Source organism: Rhamphochromis sp. 'chilingali', assembly GCF_963969265.1.
Source record: "Rhamphochromis sp. 'chilingali' genome assembly, chromosome: 20".
In the NCBI taxonomy this organism is placed as follows: Eukaryota; Metazoa; Chordata; class Actinopteri; order Cichliformes; family Cichlidae; genus Rhamphochromis; species Rhamphochromis sp. 'chilingali'.
In genome coordinates this window covers 28,702,291-28,722,580 of record NC_137947.1, presented here as the reverse complement: position 1 = coordinate 28,722,580, position 20,290 = coordinate 28,702,291, and the positions used below count along the sequence as shown (strand labels likewise).

Here is a 20,290-nt window from a genome sequence, read left to right as displayed (position 1 = left end):
TGTTCTGGGATGCTGGTGCAGTGTGTGACACTCTGGTGTTCAAAGCCACAGATATAAAACATGTCGACTCAGTCAATGCACACTGTGTATTTATTGTAATTATTGGTAATTGATTTTTCCGCTTGTCTTCAACCATGCAGATATTAACTGGTTTAACTTTAACAGATTATTCTATATTTCAGTAAAGAAAAGCACAATTCCATATTAGTGAATACAACATCCTGGCTGATTATCAAACAATGTTTCTTTATTGCTTGTGGAAACCCAAGCTTCCAATTTACTATGTTTCCAATGTCTGCTATACTAATTAAGGCTCATAAAGTTAAAAAAATATGATATGCCCTTTTTAAAGTGGCCAAAAACTTCATCTAGTTTGTGCATGTTTAAATGAGCCACATTTTTGTACTGTTTTTGCAATATTAAAAGATGTATTATCTATATTTCCACTCGTTTCATCAGCATACACACCCACACATATTCCTAACAGCATGAAAGCCATCCTCACCTCTCACCTCATCTCATCCCTCACTCTGTAACTCAATACAATCCGTGTTTATGAACAGTTGTGTGAGTTTACTGTGTGTTTTTCTGTGTCTATGTAAGATGTGCCTTCTGGCTTCAGAGTACAGTTTTGGCTCTCAGATATGAAAACTCTTGAAAAGCCACTGCAGTCTATGTCATAAAAATCCATCATGTTAAGAGGATTATTTATTACAAAAATAATTGATTTTCCATTCACTTTCCTGTCCTGCAGGGACAACAAAAAGCTGATATTTCAGTTACAGTTAGAAGGCACAAAGACTCCTCATATGGATCAATGCTCTAAGATAAATGACCAAATGACCAAGTCAACCAAAGACGAGCAGTTAATGAGGATAATTTAAAAAACAAAAAAAACAAAAGGAATATTGGTGTACAAAAGTAAAACTCTCAACAGCACAAATTTACTGACGGCTACTGGTTGGTGGTTTGTTTGTTTTCACTTATGATTTCATGCCAGCAGCACAACCAGTACAGAAGTACTGGGGAAAAGTAGTAGTCATCATCTTAGAGCAAGTATTGGTGTGCCAGTGCACTGAGCAAAATCACTGCTATTGTTTCGTAGAAAACTAAGAGTAAAGTCTAAGAATTGTAATGACCATCTTAGAGCTTTGATCCATTTAGTAATTAAATGGAGTAATTCAATTAGGAGGTCTGCTTCACAGGAAAACTGATTACCTGTCAGTTTCTTCCAAGCTCAACCAGTATGACTGTTACTAATGGTGTTTCCCAATGTCTTATCCACTCATTTAAAATATGGTTACATTTAAGAAAGTGAGCATTCTTGGTTAAGAAAATACAAGAATGGAGAACTGAAAAGTTGCACAGCAGCAGACCAAACAACAATTGATTTGTCAAAGTCCCACTAAGATGACTGCCAATTAAAAACCTTTTCACAAAGGAGTTTTTTTCAACACCTCAACACGTAATGTGTTTGTATTTGCTGCTATTTTGACATTAACATAAATAAAAAGCTTTTTTTAATGGTTTTACTGAACAAATGCAAATTGTAGCCTTGAAACCTTTAGGTCCTCTTTTAACAGCAATAGCCTTCATCAGATTTAGCCTAAAATTGCTTCTGACACTTCCACATCATCAACTGATGTCTTGATGGCACACAGCAGGCATTTCCACAGACGTCTAAATTAGGTAAAAGTTAGTGACTTGCTTTGGAGTTTCCAAAACTTAAATTTAGTTCTCTCTCAAGCACTCTGTTGAATATTTACTTTGGTTTGGTTTATTGTTTAACCCTCCTGCCATCCTTTAAAAAACTCACACCCATCACCCTAGGGACCATTCTCAGCCACGCCATAAAAAGACCATATATCCATATTTTATTCCACTTTAAATTAGCCAACCTTGTAAAACTACTTCTCCCTGAAATATTCATGTAAAGTTTTAATTATATTTTAGTTGTTTTAACCCTTCAAATCCCAGTGTTATTACATGAGCGCCCTGTGTTATAAGCCCCAAAAACCAAAAAACGAAACTAAATATTTCCACAAAAAACCAGTTGAAGTAATATGTGATTGTCATTATAAGTAGGCCTTTAGATGGACCAAAGATTGGCACCAACATACATTTTGACCTGCCATTATTTTTTTTGCATTTTTTTTGCAATTTAAAAATTAAAACTTCAAGGCCCTGAGTCTTCATTGACATCCAAGAAAAGAAGAAAAAATAAAATCATATGATGATAATTTGGGGTTGAAAAATAGCGTTTATAATGGAAGTCAATGGGCAGAAAATGGTCCCCAGGGTGATGGGTGTGGGGATTTCTGCTGCTCAGCCATTTTAGGCTGATTTAAGGAATTCACACTGGAATATTAACATTGACAGGTAAAAACTATCCTGTGGCAAGTTTGGTGATATTCCACTGAACACAGTGGAAATGGCAGCCATTTAACACATAGCAGTGGCACAAAAAGGTCCCAAGAAGGCAGGAAGGTTAATTAGATCACCTACAGAATGCGCTCATAAGCTTAAGGAACTGCTGCCCAGATGTTCTTGTGCAACATGTCCTAATGTCATTTCTAATTCTTTGATCCCACAGTGATTGCAAGACAGCCAAACAACTATTCCATGATGCTGCATCCACCATGCTTCTCAGTCAGTTTTTGGCAGTGTCTCTTTTCTTAAAGGAACTTTGTGCATTTTTGCCAAAAACTTCAAATTCTCCTTCACCATCCACAGAGCTTCACCCGTATACAGAATAGCAACAGCCCAACATTTCTTCCATTTGTAAACTGTTTGTCTTATTGTGGATTAATGAACGCCTATGTCTTTAGAATAGCTTTCTTTGCATTTTCAAACCTCCAGGATATTACATAATGATTATATTAAGGCCCTAAGAAAGTTGTTGTGAACAAGGCATAGTTCATACCAACCAATCCTCTTGAGAAGAGCGTACTTTATCAGTATGTGTTTCTTTATAGGAGCTCAACTAAAACATTGTCTTACCTCCTTAACTAGAACATCTGAGACCTGTGTTTTTGTTTATTTGTTGAGTGAGTTTGTGCATAAAAGTGTGACTCACATGTAGATGAAGATCAAACCATATTATATAAATAACAAATGTGTCATTCATGAAGAAATATCACTTCTTCCAACTGTAAAGTAAATTATGTTTATAAGGACAGCTTATGCTTTTGATATTAAGTGTATTGGAACAAAAAAAAGATATCCGAGGAGAGACTATGACATCTAATTACTATGAGGACATGTTGCCCTCAGAGTTTCTCTTGAAATTAAAAGCTAACTTTAGAATCTGATAAATTCTTAACAATTAAACTTTAGATGTCTTTAAATGTGCATCAGTAGTTTAATAAGAAATCATCCTATGCTAGACAGACCCGCACTTTCTTATTCTTTTTCATTTTTACGTTAAGAGGCGAAAAGTCTTTCATTTTGTACTAATTGTCTTTCAAAGGTGTCAAAATCTTACACTTTCTCTCATGAAACTTTAAGATAATATAAAAGAGGTACAGGCAAAACCACTTATGTACTTAGTAGCACTGAGTAGTAGCACACAGTAGACTGTGAAAAATGAATTTAAAAACATTAAACCACTGCAGCTAACTGGGGTTGTAAATTATAAAATAAATACTGATGGGACGCATCAAAATAACGGCACTGTATTTCAGCCATGTTCAACATGGGGATACCTTTAAATGGCCCTAATAGTCAAAGAGGCTGCGTCTTTGTCTTTGGTGAATCCTTTGAGACTACTTGGGAGGGAAGAGGGAAAGAAATGGGGCAGAATGAGCTTAAGAGGTTTACCAGCACTTGTGCAGCAGGTAAAATGGCCTGACAGTGAAAAAGCTGCAGAAAAGCTGATTTTGATCCAGTGGGACACAGCATTAATACAGGCATCAGGGAGAAAAGAGCCTGGCTTTGCATTCAGGCTTCTACTGCAGCAGTTTACATCATTCCCCCCTGACAATATAAAGAGTTATTATGAGTGTACACACATACTGCAACAAGGTAAAAGAACAAAACAAAGAACAAACAAAAAAAAAGCACACATTTACTGTCAAACAATGGATAAACATCCTGTACACTGAAAAACAAATGCAACAAAACAAACACAAACTTGCACAGTGGACAAATTATGATCGCTGCACTTAATGCAGTAAGTTTAAACTGCTCTTAATTTTTCTCTCCCGCACTCATGAGTCCCATACCAGCTCCAGCCAACTACCATCATTTCAATTTACAACAACTGCAGTCGTTAAACAACTATAATCAATAAGATGTTTAGACCACACCCTTTTCATCCCAGCACACACCACTGCAGAGCCACAAACGAGAATCTAACACGGGGACAAACACATAATGCAAGCTTAATGTGCACATACATAGAATGAGCAAATTACCATCAGACAAGTATAATTTGGACAATTTAAGTATAACTTAATTCATTTCAATAGTGACAAGAAATGCACTATATTTGTGCAACTCTTACTGAGATACAGAGGAGATAATTCTATGGTCGTTTTCAAGCTACTGTTTTTGCTGGTTTCTTCAAAGCAAACTTAACTGTGTCTCTTGACAGGTTTTATATGCTTTAAGTAAAAACTGCAGAGTGGTGTACAGCAATACTGGCATTTAGATTTTGGCAGCAAAGACCTGTGCACACCTGTGCAGTTTGCCATGGTGTAACTTGCAGCATTTTTTAAACACAGAACTGATGCATATAAGAAAGTGCCCTAAACTATTTGTATAACCATGTTGTTATCCTGCTACCATTCTTTACATGATGTAATTATTTTATGGAGACCTGTAGTAAGTCATTTTCAATATCAATCCTTAGCAATAAAAGCCATGTCAATAAAATCGCATCAAAGACAAATGTCCTGTGACAATTTTAGCCTCATTCACCAAGACAATGTCACATCTTGGTGATGTTGCCTTTTTTCCTATATTTTTTGTAGGAAAGATGTTCTGAATGAACATCTTTGTGTGTGTTTTAAAGTGATGCTTTGTCATTAAAAAGGAAAGTTGGGAAACCTTTTGGTACAAATCTAGGTTTTCTGCTTCTGTACAGCATGGAGAGGAGCAAACTGTCAAAGGAAATGAGATGGATAACATAAATGACAGTGTCCTTACTGTGAACAGGCCCAACAGCCTTTAGGTTGACTTTAGGTCTAGTTGTTGACTAGTGATGACAGTACATCTGAGTAAAACACACTTTATAAATACTATGTCAGTCAGTCACCTTTCTCATGCACTATGTGTTAATAGACCTCTCTGCTTTGAATCATACTTCTTATAAATCTCTGGCTCTCTTCCACAGCATGTCTTTATCCTGTCTTCCTTCTCTCACCCCAATCGGTTGCAGCAGATGGCCCCGCCCCTCCCTGAGCCTGGTTCTGTCGGAGGTTTCTTCCTGTTAAAAGGGAGTTTTTCCTTCCCACTGTTGCCACAGTGCTTACTCATACGGGGTCATATGATTGTGGGGTTGTTCTTCATATGTATTGTGTATTATTGTAGGGTCTACCTTACAATATAAAGTGCCTTGAGGTGACTGTTCTTGTGATTTGGCGCTATATTGAATTGAAATGAACTGAATCTGCGAAACTAACATATGAAACAGCTGGTTGGAGCAGGAGTGATAGAAAATAAATAGTAACTGTACTTCTAATAAAGGGATTCTAACACAGGACTAATATAGGAAGTCCAGTTTCCTTCTTTTATTTCTCAAGATCTCAAAACTACCATGATCTGGATGACTGAGAACCTACAGAGATAGTGGGACGGGTAATTTCTCAATCACATGAGGCCCCCAGGGAACAATAATCCCATCCAAAAAGGGCTTAAGACAAATCAGTGTCAGATACTGTAATGGTAAGTACTGCACTCCTGAAAGATTAGACATCGTTAGTGAAATTTACATTGAAAAAGAGCGATTACATGAGTCACCACAGTATATGCTATTTATGGAATGGAAAGTGCTCCTGTGTGCTTTGCATGTTGAATTATTTATTGCTACATAGTTTTTTTTAAGCCCGTTCATAGTTTTGATGTAGGAAACAGCTCTACTGAGGTTAGTGGTTTTAGTTTAATATACTGCAGCTGTTGTAATAATAATAATAATAATAATAAAACAGATTCTGTTTTTCACAACAGAATCAGTGAATTTAACTTCAACAAAATGGACATAGCTACAGTGACATCACCAACTAGTTTTCGGCTCATTTTAAAGCCTTAACATCAGCATTTTGGCCAATGCCATGTTATTGGTGTTTTGAACAAGAAGGGTGGAGTGCTATGTTGTTAACATTAGCAAACTATTCTACAAAGCTGCAATAATACACTGTGGGGGTGTGGCACAAGCGCACATAGCGCTGTCAAAATAGTTGTGCATTTATTGTTGGAGTTCGCTCAAACAAACATTTCAAAAATTACAGAAAATTTTTACGAGAATTTTCAAATGAGTTTCAGACATACCTCAAGTTAAAAAAGAAAAAGATGAAGGATTCAGGAAAAAGATCGAATTCATATACACCGAACAATGATTTAGAATAAAAGAGATGCCTCAGTATATTTCACTTACGGATTTAAATGACTATAACATAAGAAGAACTGATGTTTCTATTGCGATATAACAAAGCTTTGAAACAGTACGGTGAGTGCTGCTGGAGCAGACTTGGTCCTAACAGAAACTGCAGCTACAGGAAATACAGCAGGGAGAATGGGTCAGAAAAAATACTACAGAAGGGAATTCTCCAAAACTCAGACAATAAACACTGAAACAACCCACACATCACAGCACAAACACATGATAGAATGTAATTGTTTGAAGGTCAGGGGTCAACCGGCTAGTCAGAACTGCAATTACCAGAGAAGAGAGTGAGAGTGAGAGGAAGGACTGGGAGGGAGGAGTAAAAAATGAGAAGAACAGGAATGACATAAAGAGGGCTCCAAGGACTCCAGTGCTACAATCCAGTCATTATGAAGGGACTCCGGTGGCCCTCTGGGGACAAGCTTAAGAGCTGTGACAGCAGTGGGCTGCCTTTGATTTCCCTAACCCTGAACCAAGGGCTGCTTGTTAAAACGTGGAATAAAAGAAAGTGCTTAGCTAATCAATACAGGAAGGTAAAAGGAAAAGGAGAAAAATAGAAAGGGGTGCACCGAAAGGGGAGGAGGAAATGAGTAAACAGAAAGTACAGAAGGAAAAGAAGATGGAAAAGAGCAGCTGAGGAACTTTTCTCACTTAATCTTCATCAAGGCTGCAGGGCAGTGGAACTATGGTTCATATTAACTGAAAGAAACAGTCCATCACCGGGAAACTACACTGTAAACCCGAATAAGTTACCAGAACTCAAAAAAATTGAGGCAATCGATTGCCTCAATTTTTTTGAGTTGATCAACTCAAAAGTCAAATTTTTCCAGAACATAAAAGTTTGGATTACATGGTACTTGTATCTTTTGAGAACGGTCAACTCAAATATTTGCAGTTAATATGACTTAAAGTTTCAAGTTTACAAATTCAAAGGAATAAGTTCACAGAACTTATAAAAAATAAGCACACAACCACAACATTTTTATGTTAACAAAACTCAAATGTTTATTAGTTTGTGTTGTCATTATTTTAAGTACACGTTAGTCAAATATGTTGACTACTTTATACTTAAAAACATGTGACCCAAAACTTAAAATTTTTGAGGCAATTGATTGCCTCAATTACACTGAGTATCGGTAACTTAATATGCAAAATTCATAAACATCTGCCATTGAACAGTATCTTGCCTGCTCCCTTTTAGCACATTATGTTGAAATTAAATACATTTTTTTAAAATTAATTAAGTTAAAAATAATTAACAAAAACATTTATAAATTAAAATAAGTAGACCAAAAATTGTTTAGTCAGGAAAACTGTCAGAGTAATGAAAAATAATGCCAAATAATAATAAATAATATCAAAATGTGCTTTTGGCTCTCTGGCTAATATTTGAATAAGGCAACAGGGCAGCAATTTGAGTGAATTACAATGCTATTTGTTTTACATTAACCAGTATCAAACAGTGAAATTTAGGTCATCTTGCGCAGCCCACAATGTTTTAGAAATAGTATTATGAAAAACATTAAAACATACAAAACATTAGTGTTGCTTTGCATTATGTTAAGGAGAACAAAGGCACGTTGTATAGTTTGGACCTATTGGCTGAACACCTGTAGAGTAATGCAATAACGTTTTGAGGCATTATTTAGATAAAAGGAGAGAACTTTGAACTAGCCTTTTATAATGCTTCACCCTGCATCCTTCTTTCAGATGAGTTCCTACATAACCAAGTCATTCTTGAGGGTCTGTAACCTGGGTGACAGTTTACCACTTTCTAGACCAAGTAAAATCTTTTGAGTAAATTCTAAAGTGTTGGTCAGGGCTTTGGGGTAGCTGAGGTGAAGTGCATAGATCAGTCCAAACATTACCAGGAAGGCTTCACCAAATCTGGGGAGACTGAACACGGCATCACTTTCAATGACGACAGAGATTTTCACAGGTTGGTAGTGAACTGGACTTGTCGTGTCATGGTCACTGATGACAGTGAAGAGGGCCACTTCAACACCATCAAGCTCCAACTCATCAGATTCGTCCTGAATTGATGAAAAAGAGATACTAATCACAATCTAACCCAAGAAATACAACAGACGACATATAATTTCTCATTTTACCAACTCCCATTGAGATCCAATACCTCTTTTACAAGGGAGACCTGAGTCTCACTGTAAGAGGTGAAAAACAGAAGATCCATGTTCTGCACACATAAATCAGCTAATTCACCAGAGAATCAAGTGGTGTGAGATAGACTGAAACTAAGCTAAAGGAAATACACAGGAAAATGTTTTACTAAACATCTTATCACTTTCAACAAAACACCAATTCAGTTCATTCGTAGTGAGGAGACAGAAAAGACCATACATGGAAACCGTATGGGTAGACTAAACAAAGGTAAGTCCAAACAGCGCATCAAAATACATGTTTGTACTTTGATGCACTGTTTATATAGACAGTAGTATCTGTTAGATACTTAAGGATACTCACAGTGCAGGTTCTGAAAAATCCAGAGACATCCTCACGCAGATAGACAGGAAGGGCGTGGAGAACGGTAGTGCGCTTGGTGTGGATATCATGGATTTCCTATTTCCAGATAAAAACAGAATTGTATATACTGGTGAGTTTACTGAACAACAACAACAACAGTCAAATCAGAACATATGTCCACAAATAACCTGTTCACATCTTTAATACAGTCAGACAAATAGCAAACACAAAGTGGAATAATAGCAAAATTCAAAAAGCTCATTTAAATCATTGAACCTGTCCAATGTTCCACTGGTTCAACCTATGAAATGTGTAACAATCTATTATTACCTGTTCATTGTGAATTCTTAGAATTTCAGCCAGGGCATCTGCTGTCTTCCGTCTGAATAAGGTCATCAGTCGAGGAAGATGGCGGTCAAGTAGAGCGTAGAATGTATTGGGCAGGTTCTGATTTGTAATCCGCTGAAACTCTGCATACAACTACAGCAGAAGGACAATACAGTTCAATTTGAAGCATCTCGCACATCTTTATAAAGCAGCAAAAAGCTGCCACATGAGTAAGAATTACAATTTTCATTTTAAAGAGAGCTGATCCATATTACCTCAGACCCCATTTTTAGAGCAGGCCAGAGGTCCAAGAGCTCCTTCACAATCCTAACCCTGCACATATAGTTTAAAATATAGCGTTTCTAACAAGAAAACGGCTTAAAAGCACTCTCACTGCAGATAGGTATCTCCGCTGTGTAACTGCAGGGACAACGGGCTTGTTTGGACCCAACTATTCTGAGTCATGAGAGGGGGTTTAAACATTTAGAGAGATTAAAACACTTTGTTTCATACTAGGTGACCGGGCGCTACCTCTAGAACAAGTAGTATCTAACTTTTTAAACAGCCTGCGACCCTCATTACAACAACTTAATGCTAGCTCTGCAAGTGCAAAGTTTCCTTCGGGGAGAGCAGCAAAGCACATAAAAAGCACGGACCCGACATTTCTGCTATTCTTTTCGACACGCACCCAAAATACAACTAAATATTCGTATTTTAACAATAAACTAATATCAACATTGAAAACTTACTGTAAGTCCAGTGATGCTAGTTGCTGCCGTTAGGTCCAACTTTCTCCAGTCGTCCATGTTGCCTCTTTGGTGCTGTTCCCGCCCATATACCTTTACTTCTTTATGTGTTTCGTATTAATGCTCATTAGCGCCGCCTCCCGCGGCGGAGGGTAAATCAGAGATTAACTCGGAATAAAAATTTATTCCTGCAGCTGCTCAACACTTACGGAAAAAATTTAAAATATATATGTAGGATACATTGATCAAACAATGAATATTAAAATAAATACATTTTGTCTTTGTCTGGCCCATTGCTACGGGCCATTCGATCCCTATACAACCGTTGCAAGAGCTTGGTTCGCATTGCCGGCAATAAGTCGGACTCGTTCCCGGTGGGGGTTCCCGCCAGGGCTGCCCTTTGTCTCCGGTTCTGTTCATAATTTTTATGGACAGGATTTCTAGGCGCAGCCAAGTGGCGGGGGGCTTTCGCTTTGGTGGCCTCAGAATCTCATCTCTGATTTTTGCAGATGATGTGGTTCTGTTGGCTTCATCGGGTGAGGGCCTCCAGCTCGCACTGGAACGGTTCGCAGCCGAGTGTGAAGCAGCGGGAATGAGGATCAGCACCTCCAAATCTGAGGCCATGGTTCTCAGCCGGAAAAGGGTGGAGTGCCCACTCCGGGTCGGGGATGAGTTCCTGCCCCAAGTGGAGGAGTTCAAGTATCTCGGGGTCTTGTTCGCGAGTGATGGGAGAAGGGAGCCGGAGATCGACAGACGGATTGGGGCTGCAGCTACAGTAATGCGGACGCTGCACCGGTCCGTCGTGGTGAAGAGGGAGCTGAGTGTAAAAGCGAAGCTCTCAATTTACCGGTCGATCTACGTCCCTACCCTCACCTATGGCCACGAGCTGTGGGTAGTGACCGAAAGAACGAGATCGCGGATACAAGCGGCAGAAATGAGCTTCCTCCGAAGGGTGGCTGGCCTCTCCCTTAGAGATAGGGTGAGAAGTTCGGCCATCCGGGAGGGGCTCAGAGTAGAGCAGCTGCTGCTCCACATCGAAAGGAGCCAGCTGAGGTGGTTCGGGCATCTGACAAGGATGCCCCCTGGGCGCCTCCTGGGTGAGGTGTTCCAGGCATGTCCCACCGGGAGGAGGCCCCGGGGCAGACCCAGGACACGCTGGAGAGATTATATCTCTCGGCTGGCCTGGGAACGCCTTGGTATTCCCCCGGATAAGCTGGAGGAGGTGGCTGGGGAGAGGGAGGTCTGGGCCTCTTTGCTTAGGCTGCTGCCCCCGCGACCCGGCCCCGGACAAAGCGGATGAGGATGGATGGATGGATGGATGGATACATTTTGTCTTCCACTAATGCATTTAAGACAATTTGATTTTACTTATTTGGTGAAACACTTTGAGATTTTATTGTATTTTAGCATGTGCTACATAAATTAAGTTTATTATTAAATCCTACCTACTTGAAACAACAAAAATAACAGGACTTTACCATTCTTATATGTCCTAACTTAACTGTCTTACGTTGTGCTTAAGTTATGATTTTAAGTGATGCTTACTTAATATAGAAATAGTTCAATTCAATCAAATATTATTAGTTTCATTTACTCAAAAAGAAGAACATGTTACACGAACTTGACATATTTAAGTTAACAGAACTTTTTAAAGACTTTGAGTATACACTATTTAATCTATTTAATTACTTTGAACATTCGGGTTTACAGTGTACTTTATAACACAGAGACCCTGATAGATACTCAAACCTATAGCAGCTGAAAACAGTAAGTGGAAACTTTGGAACTCATGTTTGACACAGACTTCAGGCAGTAATGATGAGGAAGGCCTCAATGTGGTGCGCATTTTTGGGAATCTTTTTCTACAAAGCCAAAGAAGAATAAATTGTTCACTCAAACCAGAAATTGGGGCCTTTTAATTATAAAAACTAGTTCATGGAAATACTACAACAGTGGTTTGTTTGTGTTTCTGGCAAACTGATAACTTAATCACACTGAGAAAAGCAACAAAACAAAGGGATCAGTATTGAAGATAACACTGAACAGAGTGACTGTTTGCTAATATCCAGAAAAAGTGAATATGCATAATTAAATATCTATGATTAATTGATAATTTTGATAATTTGCCAACCATTCTCTGTCTAAAAAATATGTGTGCTACTACATTCATAAGCCCTACTATGGAAAAGTCGTTTTAGTCTATTAGGTGGGTGCCAGGCAAAGTGATGGCATCATCAGTTATCATAACTGATAATGTTTTGTGGCTATAAATTAGATACTCATGCAATTAAAATGGCAGCACTTTTATTAAGTTGTTATACATGCATAAACATTACAAATATACCATTTAATCAATTCATAGGTGGTTGCTAGGCAGCACAATGTTGTTAGATAGCCGATCCTCAGAAGCCTAAGATGTACCTGTGTGTCAAGTTTGGTTGCGCAAGTGATTGTGTAGGGGAGTTAACAGACAAGCAGAGAGATTGTGTATTAAGATCCAAATCAAAGGTCTCTTTTTATGTTTAATATATGCAACGTATTTGAGTTTAGCCACTATGTTTATCATAACAAATATCAACCTTGAGCAATATAGCAAGGGTATTTTTAAAGACTGAAATAAAAATATTGTTCAACAGTCAGAAAGTTAAGTACATATTTCATCTCCCTAACTGCCCTTGTAAATATGCATGCGGGAAGCATAAAGCAGAGTAAGAGCAGCAGAAAGAAACCTGTGGAGCACTGAACAGGCACCAGTACCAACACATTTGTCAGTGATTGAGTCAAATACAGCATAAAAAAGGAGGTGTGGAGTAGGGTTTCAAAGCGGCTTGCAGATGTACAGTATCTGGAGGCTTTACCAATCTGCTGATAGTGGCTGGCTGTGCAGTCATCTTATCTATTTGCATTAGCTCACTTGACTTTAAAATATTCACTGGCCTGTATGCTCGATTTTAGTATATTAAGAGTATTAAAAGAGGAATCCTACTCCCCACCTAAGTGCTATTTACTAAAGTAATATTAATAGTAATTTAAACTATAAAACCAGCTTAAGTGTAGTACAGTATATTTAAAAACGAAATTCTGAAGGTATTTGTAAAATGAGTATGGAAATCCATTAAAACAATCAAAACAATCAATATGTTGGGAAATATTTCTTACATCCACACATACATGTCTCCTGTACATCTGGTACAAAAATAGTCTAAGTGAGAAATAAATATGCTAAAACTATTTCATACAACTCTATATTAGTTTTAGGGTTTAAAGCTTTATAACAGCCCAAAGCAGTGAGACAGTGCTCAATTATAAAATGAAATTGAGAGTTGCTTATGAAGCATATAGAAATCATGTACACATGCTAATATCAGCATGTTAAACGAAAAGCGATGTGTTTACAGTGCATGCTCCCTCAGTATTTGAATATTCATAAGAACCTAATGACCAAAGTGAAGCAGTTGCCAAGTGCTGCTTCCACCTACATGTTATGCAAATGAGTCCTGCTCTACCATATGTGTGCACTTGTTAGGAGAGCTCACAGATGCAGTCTTCTTTAAACAGGTGCTTAAGGCACGCTCATGCATTAATCTACAGCTCAAACACCAGCAACAAACTGCAGTAAAAACCCCAAATAACAGAACAGTCAGGACTTCTGTTTCAAATATTTGAACTATTTAGTTACAATTTAATATTTCAAATATTATCTCTGAATTAAAAGTTAAACCTGCAAATGTCTTGAGAAAATATTTAAATTGACTTAGCTTTACTGATCAGATGATTGATTAAATACATTGATTTTGGTCACTAAATGTTGCTGTTATAAATGTCAGGTGACCATTTCCCGCACACGCATGCTACACATGTATCTATTCTGTAACCAACCTAATTTGTGTTGATGACTGATGATGACTTCCTTTCTGGTTACATGTGTAGCACCGTGCCTCTCGACTTCTGTTCTAGCCTATGAAATGTGATACTGCTTCAATGAGATGCATCAGATAGATGTGCTTTCAATCCTCCTTTGTCGTGTGTGTGTGTGTGTGTGTGTGTGTGTGTGTGTGTGTGTGTGTGTGTGTGTGTGTGTGTGTGTGTGTGTGTGTGTGTGTGTGATGGTCAGACAGTTAACCATTTAGGCTTCTGTTTTAATCCAATAATGGATACTTTGCAACTGACTGATCAGAGAGGGTGTTTGTGTGTGTGGCGGATATCTGATTAGAAGAGGCATCCTTTTCAATAATGGCACAGACGATGAGTGACCGAGCACTGCGCAGCAAATCAAATTATCACAGCCCTGAGTTCCTCTGCAACAAAATGGCTGCTCACCTCTGACAGAAGGCTTTTAATCAACTGGCGTATAAGCTGCAATGCATGGAGCGATGCAGCAGGGAAGCAGATGTACAGAACAAGCTCTCTTTACAGCTAATTTTCCTGTCATCGATTCCAATTTAGTGTTTTTGAAAAATGGAAACACACGTCTGTTAATTTAAGCAATATTACAAAGCCTTCGCTGTTAAAATAACTTTTTCTGCTAAATTACAAACAGAGATGTTCAAATTAGACACAGTTATGATGTTGAGTTATAGAACTTCTGGCTAAATTAGTTGTTCTTTCAAAACAAACAAATGAAAAGAAAAGATGGAGAGAAACTGGGTCATGTTCCAACAATGTTTGTGTGCCCAATCAATAAAACATGATTTTCTGATTAGAAACAAAACCAGGCCAGTCCTACTTTATGGGAAAAAATGGTGTCAAATGAACAAATTAGAGTGATGGTCTGTATTTTCTTGGGATTTGTTGCATCTGTATTTGCAGATGCAACATATAATTTTATTATCTCTGACTTAAGTTTGTTTAATCAAAGAGAGAGAAATTCAGCATTTGCAAAGTGTTGGATCTGAAAAAGCAGACACACACATTTAATGAAAACCCATTATGCCATCTTCCTCCTCCATGTTTGTATTCTCTCACCCTGAAAGTACCCTAATCAGATTCCCGAACAGGCATCTGAGTTGGATGCCTGTTCGGGTGTTTCAGGCAAGTCATACTGCGAGGTGGCCGGGATAGACCCAGAGCACTTCGAGGGATTATATCTTTTGGCTTGTCTTGGAGCCTTCTCAGTTTCCCTGCAGAAGAACTGGAGCAATTGGCCACTTGAAGGGAAAACTGGGCATCTCTGCTTAGACTGTTGCCCCCACAAACTGGACCCAGATACATGACAGAGGATGTATGTAGGTACCGATGGATGGAGTTACATATGACATAAAATACATAAAAATATGAGATGAGTGCAGAGGAGCTAAAGCTAAGGGGGAATATCATCTAATAAAAATCTGTTCCGCATCCAGCTCTCAATTCTCAGCCAATATCAAGATCCTGTGAGGGAAACACTGTAAGGCCACAATAGTTTGCCACAGATATTTTCAATATTTATTTATTTTATTTTTTTACATAGGTTGTTTTTGAATGAGAAAAGGTTACATGTAAGGTTGTGCCCTGAGTCTGTGTAACAGCTTCTGAATGACAGACTTCAGCTGGCCCGCAGTCTTATTGGCCCGGGGCTCAATATGAAGTCGAGGAGGAGCCAACATCAAAGCCATGTGAAGTGAGACACTGGATCATAGTGTTTGTTTGTGTTTCACTGCCACAAAAGATAACGTCACTTTTGGTGTCAACTCATGCTGCCAGCAGTGCACACAGCTAAAAGGTCAAACAGAGTAAGCCAGGTTAACTTTAACAGAATTATATCTTCCTGCAATGTCTGTAAATATTCTGTAGCACCTGCTAAATTTATTAGTTTATCACTATTGCTGGATCACTGCATCCCTGACATTATAAAAGCCAGTGCCCGTGAATGAGAAAAACGTTTTTTTTAACACAGATATTAGGATTTTTAAATTCAAAACAAATAGACGGGAGCTGATGGGAGCTCACGACCCAAGGTTAGAGGGGTGGCCTTGCAATCATTCCCTCTAGCAAATTCTACATTTCCTGACAATCAAGCAGGTACCTCTAGATTTGTTGTTTTCTTGTGTTGCCCCTTTGTGCCGTCACTCCATTTGCTATCATGTGACTCGCATGTACGTGTGTGTGTGTGTGTGTGCGTGTACCCAGCTCTATTAAATCAAATATATCAGGCCAGGTCATTATCAATTCTCAGGACAATTTCTCAAACTCGCCCTACTCCATCATCAGAAGCCACCAAGGTCACAGGACCGGACGCCGCATGCTTCTCATGTTACACACGAGCCTGGCTGACATGGTGGCGAGATAGGCTTCCTCTTGGTAATTATCATATCACCTTTCCACCAGCAGATATATGGAGCTTTGATAATGTACCATTAATGGGAAATGCATATGAGGGGAGCGATCGATGGACAAATGACCCATAATGAGGTACAGAACACTCTGCACTAAACTTTGACTTTTACACACACCAAACGACTCTGATAACACAAGCCGACTGGGGTTGTGTTACTGATCCATGTGCGCTTAAAATGTACTTTATACATCAAACCCTCAGAAAGAAAGAACAATTAGAAGTTAATATGGCGTGCTTCATATCATATTCAGCAGTGGGCTGATGAAAACAAAAAAAGATTCAATAATGTGATAAATAAATGGTTTGATAATATAAAATTAATATTTCATTAGGTGAATTAGGTGAGGAAAAGTTTTTTTTTGTTTTAAGCTTCTTCTCTGTTGAAGCTCAGTCAATTCAATCCTACAGTTACAGTCTGTTTAAGAACATTAACAAATGCCTTGAGCTTCCTCTAATAGTATCACATGTAGATTTACTGATTTTAACTACTTCATTCCTATTGCTAAATCTTCATTGAGGGTCTTTTTTTAATCAACTTATAAGCAGATAATCATGCACTGATAACAAGGTTCCCTACGATTCTCAAAGCCCCCCATTTGCAGTAAGCACTATATGAATGAATGAGTTAACAAAAATTAGAGCTACTGTAGTTTTGCATGCATCTCCTCATCCAACCCTCCATCCTCAGCTGTTTCTCGACCTGCTGTCCGTCTTCCCCAGTCTGTCAATTAAAATGTCTCCAATTCCTCAGCACTGGACATTGTGACTGTAAGATAGTCTCAACATCAGTTAGCTATCCTACCCGTCATCACTCTGCCCTAATTTCTCCGTTCTTTCACTTCTTGACACCGTTCATCAGCCCACACTCCAGAACCTGCATGACGACAGTCATTTTAAAATATCACCACTAAAAGTCTACTTCAATTTAATGGATCATAAGGCTGGAGTGTGAATATTCAGTGTGTGCGGCTGCCGCCTGGAGATTTAATCCGGTGCTGCATAATTGATGGAGAGACACTGGAAAACTCACAGATCATTAAATGTGATAGCAGATTTGCCAAACACTTTTCAGAATAGTTTATGCTCAATGTCCTGTCGGGGCTATATGTTTTGCAGGGAGACAGCTCCTGAAAACTGGGAATGATGGTGATCATCATCACGAGGCATACTTTGTGTTTTAACATTTTCTTCCGAACACTGTTACTGACTCACTCAGGCACACGTTTCAACACAATGGCTGTGAAGTCCTTAGACATTATATTTCCCAACACTTTAAATCTTCAAGAATCTTTAAATGATTGCGACTTAAATGGGTCCATCCAAAAACTGTTTTATTTGGATTTTTAATGAGTAATTAATAGCTTCTTTTAACTTACCCACAAGTCCCCAGAGAGCAATATTGTAATATTGTAATAAACCTTTGTTTCCTGAGCCTTTGGAAACTGATGCTTGTCAAACTCTCGGCTTGCATATCTGCAGCATATGGTGTGTAAGCAAAGCATGTGAGGTTGACACAGTCCCAGTAGATGTTAGATTATCAGAGACAAAAGAAAACAATACATGTTTTTACTTTTGTGAACTTTGGTCTCTGTGTAGTTAAACATGACAGAATGACTCAATCATTTCAGATTTTGCATGATGCATTGTGTTATTCATTGATTGATTAAGTTTATGATTCCCAAAGCTAAACTGATTTAAAGTGTGGACAGAAGTTATTCTTTTCAATAATACCACGTTCAAAATATAATTAAATGCAGAGAACTTGTGCAACACACTTTTATAGATGACTAAAAAAATGAAAACAACTGAACAATGAACCTTTTCTTTTTTTTCTTGTTTGAGATCCAAACAAAGTCAACTTCAAGCATCCTTTCTGTTACATCACACTTTGTCTCAAAAAACACATATCTGCATATGAACAGTGGGAATGTGTATTTAACAAACAAGATTATAGTACATGAAGCTTTAGTTTTGTGGTTGTAATCAGTTTGAGTTCTACTGACCCTTCATGTTTGAGCACGCTCACCAGGTGGCAAACAAAAGAGCGAGTCCATTTACTAAAATACTAAGCCATCAATTGTCATCAGACAACAATTTTGCACAAACTTTTTGATCTTCAGGTCTGCCTGATCTGTTTTCAATGCTTACTAGAAAAAAAAATGCATTTTTTTTCAACCTCTTGCTTATTGTCCTCTGCAGAAAATATAAAAACATGTTTTCTATAAATTCATAATGAGAAATGTGGTTGTCAAAAATGGTGGGACTGAATGGTCGTCTTGCCAACACATGAGCCAACCCACATGGCTGAGGTGCAACTGGGGCCAAAGGGAATGGTGGGAGTTACTCATGTGCATTTTATTTCATATGCCACCCACAAACTAGTCCTGCTCTGGAGATGTTCCTGATGTAAATCCTGTTCTAGGCCCAGTAGCAACAAAAAGAAGCACAGACTTCCACATCAAATGCAGACACATGTGACGGTGCTGATTAACCTTCCCGTCATGTTCGGGTCAAATCTGAACAATTTACAACTTAAAACACTCATAAATACTGTGTTTTATATCGGATTCCCTCAAGGCCTTATGATATCCTCCACACTATGCACATATAAAAGAAAAATGTGCTCTCAACACACAGTAGAACTGTGGCTGTGAGATATAGCACATTGTGACGTGTTGGGAGCGGCTATCTCCCATCATGCCTTGGGAACATGTGTTGCCAGTTAAGACGATTAAACTGTACTTGCATTTGTTTTGGCTACGTAACTTATGACCGTTCCTGCTAATATTCTGGTGTAAATTCACTGATAGTTGTTGTTTTGATAGAAAGAGAAAATATTACACCATGAGTGAGTCCATGTGTGGGGTTATTGACCCTCTGAAGCACAGTATAACACAGTGAACTGTTCAATAAAAAAAACCCCTTTCTGCTTGGGGTAGAATAACAGGCTCAGCCTTTGGGTGAGTTCTTTGTTGTTAAGATTCCTCAGCTTGCCACAATATTGTACTGAAGGTATAGATTCAAAGACCTGATAATGTAGCAGGTCCACCAGAGCGGTAGGTGGATGAAACAGGAAGTTTTAGCTCCAATGTCTGCCTTTTGAGGCTAAAGTTGGAGGACTAGCTGATGAGTTCCCAGCACGCATCACAGTCAGACCTCAAAATGAACACCATCTTAATAATTTTCATCATATCCAGTATCAATGGCAGATTAAACAGCAGAAATATTATTGTCAATTTAAAATAATTGCAATAATAACCTCATTAACTCAGAATCAGAGTTGTTGTGTTTTAGTTTCAGTATTCGTTTTAATCTTTTTACTAACACATTTCTAAACTGCTGATTTTTAATGTTCAGAAAATGTATCATAAAAGAAAAAGAAAAATCTGAAGGCATGTCTACATGACTTACAGTCAGTTACTAAGTCAAATGAATATGAAGTTACAGCATTACCAACTCTCCTGACTTTTCACATCCCTGCATCCATGCAACCTTACCTGGATCTTGATTGGCCAGCTGAAGTTGGACACATACACGTAGAAGGTGATGTTGTGGTGAAGTCTGAAGTTAAACTTTTCACTCGAGAAACTGTCACGGTGCTCTTTAATGTTCATCCTCGCTATGATGGGCATCTCCTCACCTGAGATGGTTCCAGCTGAGAGGAACAGAAAAAGGTTAAAAAATGAATACGATTTTTCTTCTATTTTAACAACAACCGCTCGTGGCTTGTGGTGATAATTGTTTTCAATAACCAGTTTTCAGCAAACACATGTATTAGCAGTTTATAACAGTCCATGAGAAGAGGTAAAAGGAACA

General features: G+C 38.3%; 1 protein-coding gene and 1 long non-coding RNA gene across 3 annotated transcripts in view; both read right to left on the bottom strand.

Annotated features, from left to right (window-relative positions):
- The window catches only part of atrnl1a (attractin-like 1a), a 341,974-nt gene that overhangs the window by 136,234 nt on the left and 185,450 nt on the right, over nucleotides 1-20,290 (bottom strand). Inside the window, exon 26 of the mRNA XM_080869803.1 lies at nucleotides 19,972-20,129. Within this exon, the coding sequence (XP_080725929.1) occupies nucleotides 19,972-20,129 (158 nt within the window). The remainder of the gene's footprint in view (nucleotides 1-19,971; nucleotides 20,130-20,290) is intronic.
- LOC308388231 lies at nucleotides 8,277-10,206 on the bottom strand. 2 transcript variants are annotated; one of them, XR_013970065.1, is made up of 3 exons: nucleotides 10,162-10,206; nucleotides 9,086-9,181; nucleotides 8,277-8,637 (listed from the first exon to the last, which is right to left on the bottom strand). It is a non-coding gene; the product is annotated as an uncharacterized lncRNA (long non-coding RNA). The 2 variants fall into 2 exon arrangements; XR_013970066.1 differs by lacking the exon at nucleotides 10,162-10,206 and adding an exon at nucleotides 9,416-9,456.